This window comes from Anopheles gambiae, chromosome 2 (assembly GCF_943734735.2).
Source record: "Anopheles gambiae chromosome 2, idAnoGambNW_F1_1, whole genome shotgun sequence".
Lineage (NCBI taxonomy): Eukaryota > Metazoa > Arthropoda > Insecta > Diptera > Culicidae > Anopheles > Anopheles gambiae.
In genome coordinates, this window is record NC_064601.1 from 22,334,425 (window position 1) to 22,357,320 (window position 22,896).

At 50.2% G+C, this 22,896-nt stretch overlaps 1 protein-coding gene across 3 annotated transcripts in view; it reads left to right on the forward strand.

Annotated features, from left to right (window-relative positions):
* The window catches only part of LOC1273419 (steroid receptor seven-up, isoforms B/C), an 82,452-nt gene that overhangs the window by 28,260 nt on the left and 31,296 nt on the right, over window positions 1-22,896 (forward strand). For 2 of the 3 annotated variants that reach the window (XM_312394.5, XM_061652696.1), the window contains exon 3: window positions 18,615-19,157. In XM_312394.5, the coding sequence (XP_312394.4) occupies window positions 18,615-19,157 (543 nt within the window). Of the gene's footprint in view, window positions 1-18,614; window positions 20,613-22,896 lie in introns of those variants that run through there. The other variant, XM_003436103.2, reaches the window with a different exon arrangement.

The window sequence follows — 22,896 nt, forward strand, 5'->3', positions numbered from 1 at the left end:
CACTCTGGTCAAGAAAATGGTCACTCCTGGACTGACCGTTGGAATAAATTATAATTCATTAAGATTCGGTCAAGCGGCCGCAGCAAGGATGACACGGCCACTGGTGCCGGTATGTTGTAATCCCCTTTCCGGCTTTTGAGCGCGGAAGAAAAGGGCGTCGGCACACCATTTACGCAAGGATCTGGTGCCCCTCTTCCGAAAGGGGTTCACTGATCACGGCATCGAGGTCACGGATGTATGTGTGTGAGTGCAAGCGAGATGGACAGATCGGCGCACACTGTCGGCAATTTAGCTTGCGGCGAAAAGCCACGGGCAAGGTTGCACATCTCGCAATGCAATCGCGTCATAGCGACACTCCAGACCATCCTGGATTTGATGTTACAAGAAGAACAAAAAAAAGGCAGGAGAAAGAAGAATGCTGCTACAGAGAAAGGGACCCCGGGAACTGAAGGACAGTTCACCACCGAAAACAACGGGATTTGGGTGTGAAGATTACGGGTTTAGACGTTTTTGTTTCGGCCGATGGTCAGCGGCCACAATTTGACAGATGACTGGATGAAGGTGAAAGTCTTCCTTCCTCTCCAATCTGAGAAGCAAACAGTTCCTGGGCTCCTGGACGGCAATCGTAGCTCGAACAAGTCCTAAATCGTTATGCTGGGAAACCGATGTTTCAATGTTGCGTTACAAGAATGAACCGTTTATCGAACAACTCTTACATACATACGTACATACAGTACAGCCGGTACAGCCGCCCGCGTTCGCACTCACGATCGATTATAAAACGCAAAACGCACATTTTCACACGGTCGCGCGCGCTCACGCGAATTCACAACCACGTACCACGCCGGAGCGACCAGGGCCGATCGTATCGTAACGGCACCGAACCACTCTCCACTCCGCCAAATTGATGATTATATTGTTAACAACTATTGGCGGGAGGCTGAATTTGCGCGAGGACGCACGGGGGGTTTCGAGTCGCACCAAGGGGGCCGCCGCTGAATGTCCCGAATGATTTTGCCCGCCGCGATGCAATCGAACGTATACGGCCCGGGCACCGGATAAAGGTGAACGGTGATGATCGGCATTCGGCATCTGGAACGAGAGCAGCGTCCGTGGGACAAGGGACGGGCACGGCCATCGGCAGGAGTGTGGAAGAAACATAAAACATAATCATAAAATAACACTCCTTCACGAGTGCCGCTGCATATACACACAAGCCTCAAAACATACATTCTTACACGCCGTGCTGTTACTCGCGTGCTCTCTCTCCATTCTTCCCCGTGCCGCGTGTCGCGCCCATCTGAAGAACGTAAGCGACGAACCCGGCAAAACGGTTCGCGCAACGAGCGCTTGGAATCGTTCGCAGCACAACACGCGGAACGAATGCCGTTTGCCGGTCGTATCTTCGGCCGGTTCGATCGTTTTCCATCCTTCTTGAAAGAACAAAAAAAAAAGCGCGAGAAACAATCACTCACACACTGGTGGGTGGATGATGACGACGGCGACGAAGACGATGATGATGATTATGATGCTGTTGTTGTGGTCGTGTTTTTTTTGGAATATGTTGTTTTGAGCGTCGAAAAAAAGTGCGTTCCTCCTCCTGGCCCAGGTGAAAATCTGAAAGGAGTTTGAGTGCGTTGTCTGTGTGTGCCTGTTTGTGAAGCTAAGGAGAATATGAGGGGCGCACCAAGAACACAGGCCTTTCACCAGGTTGGGCGCGGCGGCGTTGTTCGCTTATCGGGCAGCTGAGATCGTGTACCGTGGCGTTGTGTTTGTTCCGCGGATGTGTTTCATTCTTCAATCCCAAAAGACGTTCGATCCTGTTGCGGAAGAGATGCTTGGTCTGTTGTTTGTTTGCGCCTTCTGTCGCGCCTGCTGAAGCATTCTATTGTGTCGTCAGAGCAGCTAGATAATGGAACAATAGTGCGCAAGACAGCGATCGCACCGAGCTGATAAGCGAACAAACGGAACCCCAGCAGCACGGCGCATCTTGCCGGAAGAAGCTGCTCTTTCGACTTTCTCGACCGCAAGCGAACGAAACATCAAGCGTGTCTGTTTAGACGCTACTTCGGTCGTGAGTCACCCCTTCTGTTACGCATCCGTTTTCCCAGGTGAGAGTTTTTCCAAAACGGTCTATTGTTGCACAAAAAGGACCCTGTCTTTGGATCTTCTTGGGACACACACACACATTACGGAACTGTTTTGACCACTGGTCATCGGGAATAATCAAGGCGATGAAGACACATTGCAGCGCAACACCAAGAGGAGAGGAGAAGAGAACGCAAGGACGCTACCAACCACCACCAAAAAAAGGGTTACCAATCCGCTCCATGGCAACCTTTTCCATCCCGGACGGCGGACGCATGGAAAAACTTAATTAAACTAAAATGTCCATTTTTTAAATGACAAAACAGCGTCATAAATAGCGTAAACTTGCCGCTGGCACATCTCACAGGTCGTCCGCTTTCAGCACGATCCGACCCAGCGTAAAGGGATGTGCTGTGCCCTACGGGCAGAAAACACCTCTCGATCGCTGAGCCCGTAAAGGGACTCGGGGTGAACCGAGAAGAGATGAAAAAAGGATTCATTCCGTTACTCTCTTGCTCGTTCTCCTCTGTGTACCAGTCGTCCCTTAATGCCACATTAGCCAATGTATCCTTTTCGTTCGTTTCGGGCTCTTCAAGACCTTCAGGCCGCCGTACAGTTTACATTGCAACCCCTTTTGTCTCTCAACACCTGAAACTAATAAGTGATCATAAATTTGACCTTCGAGCGCATCCCGATGCCCGCTCTCGAGACACAACAGTCTTCTCGCGTCTTCGAGGTCACCTTCAAATCGGTGCAGGACACTGCGCGTTGCGTTGCGATCCGACCTGGTAAAAGGGTCGTGCCACCGTTTCCCGAGCGCAGCCGGGGGTATTTGCATGGGAAATTGTGCAATTAAGAGGCAAAAATGCTAAAACTGAACCGGGCGATGGGTTTTCTTACCACGGTATATCAGGTACGCGGTGGACACCGGACCGGGCCGGGACCAAGAGTGATGGCAAACGATTAATCAAATTAGGCACCACTTTGGGAGGTGCCTTACCGTTCCAGCTGGAGTCACGGAAATCGGTAAAAAGCCGTTGAAATGCTTCCTGAACGCTTAACAAACAGTTACAAATGAGACAGATAACGCATTGGATGTAAATCTGGCCCATTACGCGCTGTCCGTACTGTCCCGGAATGACTTGCCGATGCCTTAGAAATCATTGGATATCGTACGAAATCTTACACCGTCATGATACTTCTAACCATCCATCCAACCTTCCCGACGGCCACATCGTTTACGGCACATTGTATCGCAAACCGTTACCAATCGAGCCCTGTTAGGCTCGTTACGAGTTGCAGTTGGACAGTTCTTATCAGACATCTTCCCAGAGTAGTAGCGTAACAAATTCGCACAAGCTGCACCTAAGGAATTCGTACCAATCGTACCCAAAGCCAAGACAAAACGGGCAGAGCTCCCTTGATCCTGTCATTTGAATAATGCTCATCATTTTCTTTCCATCCTAGAACCAAAAAGGTTCAACAATATGATGGGCTCGATTGTGTCTAGGCAGTGGCAAAATCCTTCGACTAGCCATAAACTCATCCATGCAAATCATCCCCTGACCCGCGGATGCCATCGACCCGGTTCCGCTCGCCGTATTCTGCCGAAATTTCCGTCCATACGCTCGGCTGTGTGCGAATATTGTCTGCACTACACTCATTATGCAGGACGCGTCCTCTGTTTTTGCGCGAGTGTGTCCTGCACGGAAAGGGAAAACGGTCCAAAAATCCCATCGCCCCGTGTGCCGCGTCGTGCGATCCAGTGTCTTAAGTTTCGAGGACGAACAGCAGCAGCACCAACAAGACATCTCGTTTGTCTTTGTACCTCTTGATGGCAAAACACAGCGAACAGAGCGTCCCTTTTTATCTTGTCCCTTTGTGCTGTGTGTGTGTGGCTGCTGCTTCTCGGGCATGGTAATGTCTTGTTTTCGTCCCGGGGTTGTGTTGTGCAGCTTGCGCAATTTTTGGACGACACGAAACACACCGCACTACAAAACGGCCGGTCGATAATTATCTACCTTTCGGCTGGGTCCGGGGGCTCTAGGCGCAGAGGTCAGAAATCTAGACCGTCCACCCTGGTACGAGGGACCACTGCTCGGCCCGGCCCGTCTGTCTTCCGCAACCGGGAAAGAGTATCCGCTTACCGGGCCGAGTAAGTCGAGCGCTGGGAAAAGTGACCGATGGAAACGTGTGCGTTCCTCGTTTCGTTTACGTATTTCCGTTCCGGATCGCTCGACAACCGTGAGGGGGGAGGGGGGGGGGGGGCAGGGTGAAGGGTCTGGGTAAAGATTGGGCAGGAAAATTAGCTCACAGTGGACGCGCAAACGGTGAGTGCTGTTGACTGTGGTCGCATTCGGTGGTTCTGAAACTGATTCGGTTATTCGATACTTTTTTCCGCTCGCACACCGTTCCCCATCGCCGCACGGTTCCACGGGCGTACGGTGCTTGGGAATGGACAGCCAACCCGGGAAGGGAGCATTCGCTTCACCTCACTGTTTGACAGCTCTTCGGAACTTCAGCAGCAGCACCACCATCATTGACACACAACACACACACTACTTGCGGAAAGGAAAGGGAAGACGCGCGCGCGAGCGTAATTTGAATAATTGTGCAAGATGGCGTAATGATATCGGCCGCGCGGAATCACAACACACCGTGCTGCGCTGCTGCGATGATGATGATACCCGCGCGAGCTTGGAGAGAGGATATCGCGCGCACGGCGGATGCCAACTTTGTTGTGACCAACCAAAGGGTTCCGTGTTGGATGTGTGTGTGTGTGTGTGTGTGCAACAATAGCCCCGATCGTGCACGATTACCCCGGCTAAATGAGGTTAACGATTGGTGACGCATCGCACTCTAAATGCCTGTTCATAGAGAGAGAGCTCACGCGCAAATGATCTCAACGCAGCAACACACACAATAAGTCAATAGCCAATCATACATCGACACCTTCGCTTGGCAAGGCTTATGTACCTGCGTTGGTGTTTTTTTCTTCCTTCGAATGATGACGATCGTCCTCCAACCACCAAACCTCCATCGATAATCGTATCGGAGCGGCTGCTCTGCGCTGCACAACACGCAAAAGGCTCTCAAAGCAGGGCGGGCATTAATCGGTCCTGGTTGACGGCTGTGGAAGTGGCCGTCCACCCTTCCCCGGTGTGTGCCGCTGACGCCCGCTGACACTGCTAACCGTTGCTGGTCCAGTGACGGCCCCATCAAACGTGCGTCGGAAAGCAGCACGTGCCGGCGCGCGGCACGGTGCGCTATGGAATGCTGGAACGGGCATGACATGGCATGTTTTGCGCTGATGGCTATAAATTCCACTCCGAGCAGCTTGACGGGGAGAGATGGGTTGGGATGGCCGCATCCAAATCCAAATTAGATTTACAAGTGCCAGCAAACGGGCAAGGGGGTAAGAATGCTCATTTTTTTTTAAAGGAACATGACGAAAAACGAAAACAATTTACGGATGATTCGTGTTAAAGTCCCACCCAAATGACCATAAGTGCCACCCATCACACACACACACACACACACACTGGCTGGCTCATCTGGCTATGAAGTGTTTCGAAAATTGGATAATAAACCATAATTCATAAATCAGCTTTCAAGGGGCCCAAATTTGCACCGAAAACAACCTCACACACACGCACCAAATTAAAAAAAAGAGTGGCCAACAATTGACCCCAAGCGGCCAGTTGAACTTGATGGTGTGCTGCCCCTGCTACCGTCATACACACGCACACTCCTGGTGCATTTTGGCAATCGCCGCCACCCCGTTTGACATGCCCGTCGCGTTGTTAACCTCTTCAGCGGAGCTCTTGACTCAGCAACAATTTCGCTTCCTTCCTGCTTGCCTCCTATATATCCAGCCAGCGTTCCGTCCCGTTTTCCCAAATGCATTGTAAACCTCATCATCATGCGGGTTTTAATCCACCGGACGCACCATCGACCTTGGGCTGTGCGTGTGTGTTTTGTTAAAGAAAAGTGACGATTATAAGCCAAAAAAAAAACCCCCGGGCCTCCACTGTTTAAATGATCCCTCTCCTCGCACTTCGGGAAGCTGCCTGTTTGTGAGCTAATGTGATTAATCTTCACCTTTTTTTCAGTTGGGCATTCGGCGTCTCGTATTCGCCCCTTCCTGTGTGTATTACACACGTTGACACAGCATCACCTTGCCTTTCGCTAAAGGTCCTTTAGGTTTTGAGGGAGAGTTTTTTTTTTATTATTTGTTGGCTTCTTCCTGAAGCGCTTCCGAGTTGTGCTCACTCCGAGAAAGGCCCTCCGGGGGTAGCCTATTTAAACATCATTTAGCGCACGGAACGGTAGGCGCCTCAAACGGGGCGAAAAAAAACGATACACAAAAACGTGTTAGTTTTAATGCTAACAAAAGGAGAAGAATGGGCGAATAAATGGTTGTTGAATGTACCGAGCATACACGAACAACGAGAAAAAAGCCTCCAAAAGGCCCACTTTTTTAACATCGCTACATTTCATGGAGTAACAACAGACCAGCTTTTTCGTGCCGCCCTGAGCAGCAACACGATGTTCGGTTTGTTGGCTGCGCAAACTCTGGCATCTGCCTGTGTTTCCTTTGTTCTGACACGCGTGTTCTGACGCAAAGAAGCATAATGATGGTCGTGTGAGTGTGTGTCTACACAATCCACCTACTAATGCTTCTTGCTCTTCACTAACATCTTCCCTCCGCTTATCATATCAGGTGGAAAACAGAAGAAGCAACAACAAAAAAAACGATGCAGCACAATCAATTCTATCTTGCACACGCGGGGCACTATCTAAACGTCACTTGCAGCGCAGCGATCGTCCAACATTGTTGAGCGTAGTGCCTAATCGGTAACGGAGCTGTAGTATAAATTAATCAGTTGCAGCGGGAGCGAAACCCGCGTTCGGAAGGGTGAAGTACACATCGCTTGCCACCAGTTCGATAAGCGTAACATACTCGCGCAGTAAAACCACACTCGCATGGCTTCGGATCGCTTCAAGAAGATCACCACACCCTCGGTACCGTACTGGATGCGGCTTGCCTGCCTGCGCGTGTGTGTGTGTGTACGTTCTTGCGCTGTTGTGGCCAAGAGTTCAACGGCAAGCCGGTTGGGCAGTTGTTGTTCCAATTTTATTTATGACTTCTTGGATGGCGGGATGGATGTGTCTTCGCTTCGGCTTCGGCTTTGGTCAGTTTTCCCAGGCATGGTTTCTGCACAGTTTGGTTATCGGTTGTGTGCGTGGAGCGATTTTTATCATCTTGAACCTTCTCTTTCGAGAAGTGAGCATATTTGCGTGAAGCGGTCGTTTTTTTTGCTCTTTGTGCTTTGTGCACTTTTGCTTTCGCATCTTGCCCCATGCCCGAAAGGTATCTGGCTCGCGCGCGCTCGCATCCCTCAAGACAGATAACTTATCGCACGTGATGATGTGAAAAGTATATCACGATCGTGGCGGCAAAATGGGAAGTTTAATTTTTGCTTCTCCCTGCACAGTGCAAGGAAATTTAGCATGCTCTTCCGTTTTGACGGTTTACGAGCAAACGTATGGGGTACAGTTCACACCGGTTCAGCCGGTTCCCAGGTGAACGGAAGCACCCAGTGAAGCCCCTGGGGTGGAGGTGATCGCTTGCCCGTGGTAAGGAAACCTTACCGGTAGGGTCGATGTGTGCGCCTTTCTTGACGTATCAGCCACCTTGGCTTTAAAACGACAAAAAAGAATGGGCAGTAAAGAACCCGGTAGAGTATCCAATCACCCACACCGAGAGGTTTTGGTTTGACTGCATTCAACGCGTCCAAGTGCATCCTTTCTTCTCGTTCTCCTCGGGAATCCGTCGCTCCATCAACAAGAGCGATAGAGAAAGAGAGAAGCAAATGTAACAGATATATAATTATGGGTAAATTAGTCGGTATTCACCTTGCCGTAAGGCGCGATCGAGTGCAACTCCACTAAACCCGCGATTCCCGTTCTATGTGCTCGCTCGTTTTTTTTTTCGAAAAAGTTCAAGTGGTAAGGGTTGCTGCTGCTGGCTGCTGCTGCCAGAAGCTAACCCCAGCTGGACCCTATAGCTGCTCGAGAGGTCTTCACCGGTTCACCCTCTTCGGTACACGCGGTAAGGGTCTTGCGAGATAACTCTTCACCTCGCTGCTGCTCGTGTGTTGTCATGCGTTGTGTTTCCCCGTTTTGGAGCGTCGGTTTTGGAGCGATCGTTGCTGTTGCCTGTGTAGCTCGAAAATCGATTACGTCCGAACGCATCGCGGTGGGAAAGGTGCACGCGCGTGTACTGTGCCACTCAGCCCGCGTGAGGGCCCCCTGAAGGATGAGTTTTGCTGTCCGGACAAGATCGATGATCGAGTAGCGACCGGCCCGGACGACTTAGACACGGCTAGGGCTGCGTTTGCTGGTGCGTTGCTTGCTGCAGATGGAAGAAGGCCCCCTGTCCTTTGGGTCGCACAGCTTGGCGCATTTTCCGCGCCAGCAAACGCGGGCATGGGCATGGGCTTGGAGCAAAACCTAGCGTGGTATGGAGGCGTTCGAACACGAGCGTAGTTTTGCGATCGCAGCCACCACGGTAAACAATGCGGCAAGTGTTTTGATTGATGCCTTTTCGTCTCCCTCGCTCCCTACTCAGCCTCTTTCTCCTTTTTTCTTGGGGTGAGCCGGTGATGATGAGGCGATTTATTGGATATGACAATCACAGCGCCCGATAGAGAATCATGCACGAGACGGCGTTCCGTTGTAGCGTTTTTGTTTTCGATCAGACATCCCGCCGGAGTGAAAGGTGACAGAATGGGGTAGTTTGCCGTCAATGTAGGTCGCCTTGACCTGCCCCTCCTTGCGTCCAGCCAAAGCGCTTTCCGTAGACAAAGATGCGTAATATATTTAAGGCTTCCCTCCAAATGAAACGCTTGCGCTTCCATCCGTTACGCCACATTCCACCACCGAAATGGGGTCGTTCACATCGCGGCGTACCCTGGCGTTGGGCCCGGCACCGAAACCGGGGTCCATTGCAAGGAGAGAGCAAAATATGTTTTGTGTACCAGCGCCTTGCTGCCCAATTTATCCTTCGCCGGAACCACACCGGCGTTCGAAAGCAGCAGAAACCGGACAACAGATGTAACAGCAACACCCGCAACAACAATCCTGCGCTTCGCAGACGCGTGAATAAGAAGAAGAAACCCATTGCTACGTGCGTTGTTTGACGGGGGGGGGATCCTGGGGGATGGAAGAATCCTTTCCCAAGCATTTTGTGCCAGCCAAGAATCGCCCGAATCGCTTAATCCGCCCCAGCCGCCGCGGGCCCACCCAAACCACCAACACCGGGGCAGAAGTTTGCCATATGGTGTAAATTCAATTTTAAGCAACTGCTGTGTGCCGTGCCCTGCTCTCGGCAGTGTCCTTCCCGCCCGCCACCACTGCTGGATGCTGCATGCAGCCGAGTTGATGCGTCGTTCCTCGCGGTCTGCCGCTTCCAGTGAATCGATTCCGGTTCGGCACGGTTCTTCTGTTTTTCTTGGCTGTTTTTTTTTTTTTACTTTCCGCCCGCCATTCCCTGTTCCTAAGAAGAGAGCAACAATAACAATCCTGCCGAGAAATGGTGGACCAAAATGCGGGAATGGCTCGGGCGCGTAGATTGCACACCGAACTCCGTTCCACCGCCCGCGTACGCCCAAGCCCGCGCGCATATGTTACGCGAGCCGATCGCGCGCAAAACGCAAAAACGTGCAGCGCATACACAAAAAAAAAACCTTCCGACGTGCAACGGTGGTGATGCTGTGGGTGATGGAAGCTTTCGGTTGTGGTTGCGTTTGGGCACGGAATGTTGCACGGACGGAATTACCTGGTTTGAGTGTGTGTGCAGACGAAATTTGGTTCCACGAATTGGACAATATTTACGAGTGAGTGTGGCATAAGGGAGCAGCGCCCTTCCAGGCTCAATAAACAGTTTGCCAAGAAGTTTTGAAAATTTGCGGTAATCTAATACTCCGGGATGCGAGGTTTTCGAGGGATTGAAGTTGGACGACGACCTTTATTGGTGTGTGGTTGAACGTTATTGGATTCTACAGAGACTGTTACATCTTAAATTAAAGGATAAAAGTGTGATGAGTTGCAGCCCAGCTGCCGGTCCGGGAGGAAGATTCCCGATTGGAAGTCACCGTGGTGACGTTTGCCCTTTAACTCCACTACCTGACAGCTTTGGCATCATTAATCACTCAATAAATCACCTCAAACCCGACTTTTCCCACGTCCCCGGGTACGTCTGTCTTACCGTTGCCCGAGCAAAAAAGTGAGCTTCACTAGATCCTTTCCTCCCAGAGTATGTGTATGTGTGTGTGTGTATGTCTCCTGTACTAATTGATTCAATTACATCGCGTGATTAATGATACGCGAACATTATTAAAGCAATCCTCTGGTCTCGTCCTCTCCCTCGACACACACAAAACTGCAACTGTAAGATGTTCTCTACACGCACAAGACATGCTAGAAATCAGATCTCACTCCAGTTACAAGTTCCTGCAATTGTAAGTGTAACTCTAGAACCGCACTCTATCTCTTCCGCAAGCCGACCCGTAGCATTGTTTGTACCTTTGTGTTCGCCAAAATCGGTCTCTATGCTCGGAGTGCTTTCACTTAACGGGCGTACACCACCACCACCCCACACAACGGCATAACGGTTTGATGGCCCGTGAAGGATGCCATGCCGGCCCAACCCAAGCGGTGATGACTATCATCAGCATCAGCATCATCATCAGCAGCACCATCACAGCCGCGCGGCAGGGCTTCCATCACTCTCGTGCCGCGAGTACGCTGCTTTTGCACGGACACACACACACACACACACAGGAGGACCGTGAGAAAATTCCTCGACTTTTATGATGCACCAAAGCTTCGTGATATGCCGGATCGCGCGAAACTGCATTGCAAGCCCCCACCCATGGCCCATGTACGCCCTGCGTCCCATCAGCAGTTGGTTGGTTTCGATCGTGCCGGAGCGTTATCCGTTTGCCCTGAATCTGGCCCGCCTGTTCTCTATCTCTCTCTTTCGCTCGGTGAAGATGTACCAGCCCCGATTTGGGCGGGCGAGATTGAATGCATTCCACTGCCAAAGAAAGGAAGATAAAAAAAAAATCTGCTGCCTTCCGATAATGACACTGTTTGACCGCGCTGCAAACGGAGGCTACGGTCCGGGGAAAAACGGGTCATTCCTTTTAACTATGAAGGTTTAAATCTTGCATCCAACTTTTTCAACGCAACGCTAATCGAGCTAATCGAGAAATTTTGCAATCATTTTATTGGTCCGGGCGACGGGCAAAAAACTGCTCACATAATCAACCGTAATCGATAGGGTGAGTGTGCTTTATGGTGGCAGTTTAATGGCCGTTAGACGGTTACAGGTCAGCAGCGCTTATCTGACACTGTTTCTGCACCGCGGAGCAACCGTTCGGGTGGGAGAGGTTAGAGTGTAACTTCCTAACCTGCATCGATAAATAGAACCCCAACCAAAAAGGGGTTGGGAAACGGGGGAAGATACAAGCCGCTGGCCGTTACGGGCGAGTTCTATTCAGAAAGATAAAAAAACACATCCCACCAGCAATGCACTGATTGCAACTGCAACTGTGCAGGGTCATCGAGGGGTGCCTTTCGTTCGATTTCACATATAGCTTGGAAAAGCAAAGAGGAGAGGACGAAGATGTAGCAGGGCGGAGTAACTACTACAAACGTGAGGCCCCAACCATGAGCTATTACAAATCCCAATCGCTCCGAAAGTCAGACAACAATGTGCGTCTGGCGCGCATGTACCAACAATCACCAGACCGGGCACAAACAACCACAACTACCCCACCATTGAGTGTAGAAGAGAGAGAGAGAGAGAGAGAGAGAGAGAGAGAATGTGGAGAGTTTGAAAAAAAGACGCAGGACACACAACATAAAGCATCGATCTCACTGTAGCGGACGGCACACCATGGCTGCGATGGGAAGAAGATGGTCAAGCACACCCGCCAGCTTGGGGAAACAGAAAACCGATAAACCCGAACAGCGCACACGCGAAAAACTCCCCCCCACCCCCACATTTGTGTGCACACATAAGGCACACACATAAGGCACACGCACCGGGGACGGGGATAAAAAGAGAGAGGGACAGAGCGCGCGGCGGGGCAAGGATTCGTACGCGCGAAATCAAAGCGAAGCGAGTATCGAGTAACGCGCTGGGAAGTTTATAAAGATTAACATTATTATGTATCAGATTAAAAATAAATTATAATATTTTTGCCTTCACTCAACGCCTGCCTCCGGTCGCTGCTTCGTTTGGGTGGAGCGTTTTCCGGAAAAATACAGCAAACCATCGCCAGCCGTCCCGCCAACCATCCTTTCACCCACGGCGGGCGTACGAACAAGCAGCTGCTACTCGATGCGTCCTTTCTCCGCCGTTGCGGTCGCGGACAGATTTTTTCGGCAGATTCAAAAGCACGGAGCCCGTGGGGAAGCGAACGTTTGCACAGTGCAGTGCATATGAGCAAACGGCACAGCCCAAGACAGACGACACACACACACACGCGCGGAGAAAAGCGAAGTTTAAGTTTATGCTGTGTGAAAAGATATAAATAATTCATTGCACGCCGGGGGTTTCGGGCGAATTCGCGGGTCCTTGAATTGAAACATATAAATTAGGCCAGACTCGGCACTCGCCAGGAACTTGGCGAGCGGGTGTACGTGTGTGTGTGTGTGTGTGTGGATCGACAACCACGGTCCAACGACAGATCGAGAATACAATCCAATCGCGATCGCAATAATATGTCCGCAGCGATCGTGCCGCCGAGCAATGGCATTAAACGGGACGATGTAATGATGCTGCGCAAAGGGGGGGGGGGGGGGGGGGGTGCTATTGCTGTGCATTATGTTTTGCGATGCAAACGAACGGGACCAGGCCCTGGTGTTATGAGACAATTGAATGAGTTGGGGAGGCTTGTTTTTTTGCCGTCTGTATGCCGTTATTGTTTCGGTGCAAGTTTTATTCGATGTCAGCACGAGCCTGATGAGTTTATTTGATTTTCTCGTCGTTAACGTATAATGAGAATGGTTCGACAGAAGGGAGAGAGAGAGACAGAGAGAAAGGGAGAAATCATATCAAATTATACTTATTGCTCTTTCTCCGCCTTTACCTCGCCGTTGCTTCCACTTCACTCCCATCTGTTGGTGATAAATTCCTACATCCATTAAAGAGTTGTAGAGGTAATGGAGTACTTCAATACAAACAGACAACAAGGAATCCTCTGACGGCACGCGGCGTTGGCCACGTTGTAGCCAAGGAAAGGCACCGAAATTTTTGGCGCACATGATGCGCTCTACCGACAGCATCATTTGTACACTACATTCCGTCCGTATCTACAAACCTATAAAATTTAATGTGCTTTCCACTGCTACTGCAACGCAAACAATCGCGCAACATTAAAACCGCTTATCTTGCTTTCGCCGTAGCTCAAGCACGGGGCCAGCGATACGATGCGTCTGAGTGAGAGTTACTTTCCGAAACTGGGAGTCAGATTTTCGGTACCCATTTTCACCAGGACGACAGGGGAAAAACAATGGGGAAATACACAAAGACACAAGATGCTGTCCATAAATTATCCAGCGCGATACGACCAGGGGTGGTAAAAATGGAGCGAAAGAGCACTTACTCTCGTCCACTGCAGTTTTGGCTGAAGAATGGATGGTGTTACTTGCTTCCTTTTCCTTCCTTACGGGGGAAAGGTTTGTAATCGCTAACAGGCAGGTGCGTCTGTTTTTCCTGGAAAAAAAAGGAAAATCTGAAACTGGCTAATGTCTTTTTAAACTACGACAATTGCCAGTTCGTCGCTTATAGCTATCTAAAGACGCAAAACCACCCTTCTTACAGCCCAAAAGTACCAAGGATCATCAAACTCCACTTTTGGGAAATTGTCTTTAAAAAAAACGTTGGCGTTGAAAAACCGCAACCAAAAGGTTCAACCGTCGCAGTAACTGCCCCCTCCACCCTTTGAAGAAATCGTGGTTATTTTTAGGCGGTAATGAACCTTTTCTTATCTACCATCTTACCAGAGGGACATGACGCGGTGACTCGCTGGCTGGCTGGCTGGCTGGTTGCCGTTCCGCTGACAAACGGATTACGAATTTTCCGAACACAAAACAACAACAAAAAGCTGCTTGCAGGTAATGCACCGCTCTGCCTTTTATTCCTTCAGTATTCGTAAACGACCGTGAAGAATTGATTGAAATCACGTACCCGACGTGAAACCAGAGCAAAAGAATGTCCGGATACATTTCTCTCGTTTGCCTTTTCCTTGCTTAAAGTGGCGAAGGCTCGTTACATGCGGGTGTGACGCACCATGCTGACGAGTGCCAGCCCAGAAGTGAAAGACGTCCGCCCGGTTCCGTACACACCGAGCACAAATAAAATCGATTCCATAAGCATGATTGGCAAAACAAGGCGCGCGCGGTCTGTACGATGGCTGGTGCGGTTTTGTGGTCAGAAAATTTCCCCTTTCGACAGCCGGAGTCATTACGTTACCACCACCGTTCGACACCTTGGCGCAGTTAGGGCAAATTGGAAAATTTCGCATAATCCATCAGTGCAGTGCATTGGAGTGACGGACCGTTGGGACTGTACAAAGCTGCCGACGAGAAGCCGGCACCGGGCGTGTTACGTTGTTCAAGAACGCGTCCATTTGATTGATTCCGTGCAGTGCAGTGCGATGAGGGAAGGTGCAAATTGGGTCCATTTGGGGTCGATTAGGGAAATTCAATTGGGTTAGTGAGCTCTTCTTTTTTTTTTTTGCTTCACAACGAGCTGCACGCTTCAACGGTTCCGGAATTGGATCACCAGTACGTGACATGATTTGCAACATTGTGTGAGTAATTTCATCGGTAAATGATCACCACGGAACTTTGTCAAGGATTTTTTAGATTTTAAACATGAAATAATACTATTTTCTGTTCTCAAAAATGGCTAAATCTCTGCAAAAATCCTATTTTAAACAGGCTGAGGAATGAACAAATTAAACCTCTGCGTGTTCAAAGATTAATCACATTTTGGGAAGCGATGGAACAAATCGTGAGCTTCAATGACAACTTCCAGTAGCGAGTTAACAATTAATTACTAGCCTACACTTTTACAGCGCTGCGATTACATCGTAAAACGTTCCTCCATGTTTGAGCGAGCCTCACTACTGTGCCGGTTCTCGGTAAAACACTCGCTACCTGTTGCATTCGCTAGTTTGTCATAAATTTTCCATCAGGAAAAGCCCACGATCGCGATACTGTAGTAAAAAAAGAAGCAAGGGTCATCAACTGGTGACAATTTATATTAAATGCTTTGACCCTTTTATCTAAATCATTTCTGTTTTCCGCTCCCGAATCGCGATTGCTTCTCTACCAGCGGTAGAAGAAATTTATGTATTTTCAATTGACAACGACCCCGCGCTGGATTTTCCCATTTTTTTAGGAGTAATTTCCATACACTTTTGCCTCACCAACCAATGCAATCGATCGACAGTTTTTTTTTTACACGACAAACCATACCCATTTCACCGGACCGGAAAAGTGGTTTCCAGCTTCAGCGTTCAGACCTTTTCCATCGATAACTATCGGGAAATGGGTGGCGCAAAAAAAGCTCCATTTTCGTTCACACCATATTATATGGCAAGTGAAACGTAGAAAAAATACACGTCAGGCACACAAATTCAGTGCATACTTTTAAATATAAAAATTCAACGCAACATGGACATCATATTGCCGGTTCCCTGTGCATCCGGTTCCGTTAGTTGAAATGATTTTCTCCTTCTCTATCTCTTCACTGCACAAATGAAATAGGATGTTCCGTTCGCTAGGTGCATTACAGCTCAACTGAAGCTGTAAAAAAAGCGCATCCGATGTTGGGGAAAAGATAGTACAGATAGGAAGTAACCGCAATAGTTTTCCGAGCCCTCGAACGCCGGTAAAATGGTGACAACGAGCGCCGACATTCTGCCGGGCGGAAACAGGCTCACTGAAAGGCTCGTGGGCTTGCAAAACGTGCAAAAAAAATGTTAACGTTTAAATAGGAAACATTATAAAAACGATCGCCTAGCAGACGCTTATCAAAGTGAGTGAAGCCGGCCTGCTAAACCAAACCAAATGGGCTACAAATCAAGCCATAGATCTTGTTAATTTAATTTTCCAAACTCTTTCTTCCGCACCGACGTCTTCCTGCTTTGTGGGAGAAAATGCCATTAAACGATTAGCACGGCCGAGGCAATTGTAGTTGTGCCTTTCCTCGTCCGTTGTTACAACAGCGTCTGATGCGCCTATGCAGCAGCCCCAATCGCTTCATTTTGCCGTTTCTCATACCACACTGCATAAGCTCGAAACGAAAAAAAGAGGGAAAAAAACAAAAGCCCATCCCCTAGTGTGCCATACTGGCAGACCTCAACCATCGCGATCGCAGATCTGGGGAGGGAAGGAAAACACAGGTTCCTGCCTCCTGCACCATGTTCTGCATCTCGCGTGCGCGCCCGCGCGCTAAGATTTATTGGCTATTTTATTTCATTTTAAATAGCATTAATAATCGATGCTCGCGAGTGTGTTAACATGCAGCAGTACAATAATAACCCTTGTCTTTGCACACCTTTGCATCTTTTGCAAAACGGAACGGTTTTGTCCGGTGCACGGTGAAAGCTCGCAGTACCAGGTGCCTGGTGTGTGGTGCCGTTTTTCGCCTGCCCTCCACAAACACCCACCCGCCGATGGGGGGCATAAAAAAATACAAAAACAAAAAAAGCAGATGATGCCCCTACTATCGTTGTTCGCTTGCGCATCTCTTGTGGTTGTGCATTTTGTTATTGGTTTACGACGGCCGTTGGCGGTAATGATGGAGCAAACTACCACCATCCACGACCACCATTTTTTTGTGTGTGCACTAGCCCTAGCTTAATTATCTGATTTATGCCGACCCGGGCAGGGACTCACTAGGGCTTGAGGCGCTCAAGATTCGCCCGACGGAACGATCGTTCACGAGCAGGGCTTAGTGTGCACACAGTGTGGGCGCGATGCTGCTGCCCACTTACACAAACGGCTGCCGGCTGCACTTTAACGCTCACCAATGCATTCGATTCAATTACCATACCGCTTATCGCGGCCGGTTAATATTTGAGCCCCGCAGGACCTGTTCAATCTCCAAACGGAGGCGGTGTTTCGTAATAAGAGGAGCATATCATACCCAGCACACCCAGCAGGACCTTGGAAGGGTAAATAAATCATGTCGGTGCTATGCTTTCGAGATCCGTTTCGCAAAATCAAACCTACATGGACTGTTTACACTTACACGAATTACAAACACAAAAACACATTCCAATCTAGCTGAGGGGCCTTATCAAAAGCGGCCCCTGATAAGCCGTGCAGCGAAATGTGGTCGATCGGGATGGTCCATCGTGCGCTTGGGAAGGTTTTATTTAAAAAGACAATCAGCTCGCTGTAGCCAGCAGTTCCGTATTGGTGCTCCTAATCAAAGTCCATTTGATAGGGCCCAAGGTGGACCGTGAAGCAAGCAAGCAAAGGTAGCGGGAACCTCTTTAGGGATGTAAGGCAAGAGGAAAACTCAACAAACCAATGCCCATCGCAACAACTGCGCGATTGATGGGTCGTTTTCGCTCTCCATTTTTTCTCTCCATTTTCCTCATATTCCCCCCCCTCCCCACCCCGGACAATCGTTCGGACATCAAAACAAGCACCTAAGACGACGACGACGAAACAGACGGGTGGGAGGGTAGCAGCACTCAATGACAGTAATAATCATAAATAATTAATGCTCATTTTTTCGAAACTTCATTGTTTGCTCAACGAGCTCGCGTCCGCACCCGTGTGTGTGCGTGCTTGGTCGAACTTGGCCCGTTGTCATCGGTGGTGTGTGCGTGTGTGCGGGGAGTTAATTGTAGCCGGCAGGGTGGTGGAGGGGTGTGATGATGAAGGGTTTCAAGTGCGATATGGATGGAAAGCGGATTAACGGCGTCGGGTGCTGCTCACACACACACACACGAACACGACATCATAATCATCGAGTACTTTGAGTTTCTCCCCTCACAACTCCTCATGCTCCTCTTTTCTGAGCTGTCGTGTCCCCTTTGTGAAGGGTTTCAAGTAGGCCGATTTTCAAAACAGTACACCAACAGTACCGCTGTGTGTTGGTGAGTGTTGTACGACTCCACTGTGTGTACTCATGCCGTTTGCCGTTTAAGTGGCCCTGACAGAAATAACGGAGCTGAAACGGAGCAAGAAAGGCCTCACACCCGGTAGTGTGGGGAGGGAAGTTACTTGCCTGATGAATATTTAAATTCTTGGATGCTTTAAAGAAAACGAAATTGAATTACAATTGCACATCCACTACTGCAACCCCAAAGACACACTGCTAGAACTGCTGTTGGTGTGAGGTTCTGGTGTTATCCGCCCAACAGAGGGCGCTTTACGGAGCAAACTAACGTTTTTTTTTCTTCTCTCTCTTTCTCTTCCGACAGCCGTCCAGCGAGGTCGAGTTCCACCGTCCCAACCGCCGGGCATACCGTACGGCCAGTACTCGATACCAAACGGTGACACCGTGACCGGGTTCAACGGTCACTCGTACCTTAGTTCCTACATTTCGCTGCTGCTGCGGGCGGAACCGTACCCCACCTCCCGGTACGGCCAGTGCATGCAGACGAACAACATCATGGGCATCGACAACATCTGCGAGCTGGCCGCCCGGCTACTGTTCTCCGCGGTCGAGTGGGCCCGCAACATACCCTTCTTTCCGGATCTCCAGGTCACCGACCAGGTGGCCCTGCTGCGGCTCGTCTGGTCCGAGCTGTTCGTGCTGAACGCGTCCCAGTGCTCGATGCCGCTGCACGTCGCCCCGCTGCTGGCGGCGGCCGGCCTGCACGCATCCCCGATGGCCGCCGACCGGGTGGTCGCCTTCATGGACCACATCCGGATATTCCAGGAGCAGGTGGAAAAGCTGAAGGCGCTCCACGTCGACTCGGCCGAGTACTCCTGCCTGAAGGCGATCGTCCTCTTTACCACAGGTAAATTGCTGGACAGTCTCTTCGGGGACGTTCATGCGCTGCTTGCCAGCACCAGCACCCAGCTGCACACGCTCCAGTCCGAGCCGGACGTGATGCATCTGGTGCAGGTGCACCTGTACCGCACGGCCACCAATGCTACCTCCATCTCCAACTCCACCTCCGGCATCACTTCCGGGGGCCACAATACCTCTGGTCGAAGTGCCGGCTCACCTAACAGCTCGCTGAGCACGCTTAACAGCTCGAGCGGTAACTCCTCACTAACCTCCTCCACGTCGATGGTGTCCAACTCGGGTCAGGCCGGGGACGTCCACGGTGGTCCGACCGTAGTAGCGTCGTCCTCGATCGCGTCTCCTTCGGTGACGACTACGACATCGGCCACTGCTGGCAACGTCCCCACGTCCACGGCCGAGGTGAACACCACCACCGCCCATAACACCAACCATAACAACAACAATAATAATGATCTGAAAACCATTAACCACAACCTAACCACACAGTCCAGCGGTGCTGGCAGTAGTAGTTCCGCGGCACCCAGCGTAAGTTCGCCCTCGCTCGTGGCGGCCGGCGTTGGCGCACTGTTCGGCAGCAATGCGCAGTCGAAGACGCCACCGCTGCCCCTGTTCAGCTTCCATCAGAACACACCGAACCGCTCGTACCACGGCACGCTCGACGACTTTGTCAATCTGAGCAGCAGCAGCCCGTACGGCGTCGGTTCGTCCGCGTTCTCGTCCAGCTTCGGCTCGAGCGGTATCTTCAGCCCGTACGGTGGCGGTAGCTTGCAGGGTCCGGTGCCATCGGCCGGCCCGAAGTATCTTAGCCACGGTGGGACCGGCTCGGACTACTCCAAGTTCTCCCCGTACAGCCCGTGGAGTAGACGATAGTGGGTGAATGGGTATTCTGCATGCACGCTGATATGATCTTTCGACTGATCGCTCACTCGCTGTACGGCAAAGGTGAAATCACTCGAAGCACCATATCACCGGGAATAGTGAGATGCGACCCTAGTGCCGCCTAGTGATGTAACTTAATAGTTTGCTCGTACCGTCTAAGTCCCTGTCTAGCCTGTAGTTGTATGTACCTGTACAGAGATAAGCGCCAACGAATTGTATCAGTATTTGTTACCAAGAAAAGACAACTTCCCAGTTGCACCTGTATCTGTAGCTGTCTAGTATTATGTTAACTCTATAGTTTCGCCCTAGTTTCGCTCGCGATCGGTATAGTTAAGCTTATTTATTTAACTTATTTTCACCACCCTGTCTTACTGTATAAGCGTTGGTTATGTAGATTCGTAAGTCCCTCTGCGGGTTATATCTGGTCTTCTCTAGCTTCCCTAGCGCTGCGTGGTGTTGTTCGCCCGCGTCCCCCACGTCGGCCGCACAGGATTGGATTGAAGACTCGCGGCCAGAAGAGTAGTGTGACAAATAAATGCGATTTCCGTTTTAGCAAAAGTAAAAACCCGTTCCCTGTGTATGTTTCTGCTGTTCGCTAGTTCGTTGATGCTGTTGAAAATTGCAGTCGTTGTCTTCATCGTCATCGTCGTCGTCTGAGGCAGATAGAGTATTCCGCGGTAGTAGTAGAGGTTTTTTTTGGTGTTCTTCAGTATTCCTTCTGTAGGGTGTAGTGTGCTTCTCCTTGAGGGTTTGTTGTATGCGCTATGCGCTTCCCGCATTCTTCGCTTGTCGCAATCGGGCATGATTCAATCGTTCCAATCGTCACTCGTCAGAATTTGTGTCGCAATCAGTCTTTCCGAGGCTCTTCCCCCGCTGAGGCGCGTTTGTGTGTGTCTGTGTGTATCTTTCGTGCATGTTTCGCTGGCCGTAGGATGTGTAGATTGGATTAGGTTGTACATTGCTCCTCGAGAATTTCCACCGTACATTTCTTGCCTTTTCGAGTGACACTCGCGCGCACACACGCACCACACGGATCCGCGGATCCAGAGACGTGTTGAGGCGTCACATACTCCAAATTCCAACGCCATCGTTTCCCGGTAAAACGGGGCGACAAAGGAAAAAGAAATGCATTGCACATTATGCACGACGAATTCGCATGCCCTTGTCTCTTCTTCTGTTATACCCCCCCCCTCCCCCCCCCCCCACCCGTTCGGATAACATTCTAACTTCCCGGTGAAACCTACCTCATCACAGCAAACCCCCGGAGAGAAGAAGATGTGGCCGTTTGGCGCAACGGAATCACAATCGGACGCAGCAACAACGACACCAGACCCGGTGTGTGTGTGTTTGTGTCGCGAGGAATTGCTTCGCTTCCTCTTGAAAGATTTCGTGTTGTTTGCTTTGTACTTGGTAGGTACAGGGTTTCTACGGCGCACTCTCCAAACGATCGCACCGCAACGGTGTGCATCAGTAGTACCACACGGTCCCACAAGATGGAAGATGTGAAGTGAAACAAACGCAAAACATGAATTCATGTCTCGTGCATTTTCATCTTCATCATCATCATCATCATCAACGAACGCCACACGAACGTCGAGCTGTGGCAAAGCGCCGCCGTTTCGTGACGTACACTGGTGGACAAAAAGATAGGAAAAAAATTTGTAGTGTGTTTTTTTGAGGAAGTGATAGCGAATAACGGTCAACACATTGACCGTTAGAATATGTTTCCGCTCTGTTGAACACCGCAACACCACCTCCCAACAACCACTTAAACAGTCCTTTTCAGGGCTACCAAATATTTCCGACAAGCACTATGTTTTTCGGTCACAGAAAAAAGTTCCTATTTTTATGTCCACCAGTGTACCTGGCCGTCACTCCGTCGGAGCGTACCGATCTGACAATCTTTCTCGAGAGCGCGTGAAGGTAGCTGGCAGTAGCAACTATTGCCGCTGGAGCATCTTCTAGCATTCAATGTTGGGAGGGGAACTGGTGCATAAATAAAGCGTACGGTACGGTACACGTCGGAGAGAGAGAGCGCAGAAAAAACGGAAGGATCTCGGTTTCAGATTAGAGAGACCATGACCATGAACGTACCACTCCGTTTTCTTTTCATTTCGAATGCTGCGCGCTACGAGCCAACGCCTCCGCCGCCACGTCTTCTGCCGGTAGTCCTTTGGAGATGGTGATGGTGCCGTTCGTCGACCAGGCGACTCAACCAAACCACTGGGAAGAGGTCAGTGAGATGGCCCTTTCGGGTGCACATCGCTTGGGGGATGCTACCACCACCACCCTTTTTGACACGGGTGTGAAGCTCTCTCGACTCTGAGCGCTTCACGCGAACTGATCATTCCACAAGCTGCTAATGGATCGCCGGTGCCGATCCTGCTGGATGCATGTTTCGCGGAAATTAAATTGAAATAATTTCACAACAAATAACACACAGAGACTGACCCGCGCGCCCGCATTCGTGCCAAGATGTTACGACTCTTGGCGCCTTGGCTTTAGCGAAACCACGAGGAACCGAAACCGACCGGAGGTTGGTGCACGTTTCCGAAACCGAGCGCTTATCGGGATAGGGATAAATTAGCGATGTTTACAAGAGCTGTAATGTACCAATTCGGAGGGCGATGTGTGTTTGGTTTTGTTGTGCTCCCGCTTGGTGGAAAGTGAAGCGCACGGAGCGGATTTTCAGTTCAGCATGTCTGATTTACGATTTCCCATACCCGACACAAACGCTCCTTCATGTTATGCCTCACATGGCCAAACTGTGCAGAAAAAGTAAAAGAGCTTGAGAGGATTTTTCTTTAATTCATGTTCGATTTTACTCGCCAACTCATTAAGTTTGTCGC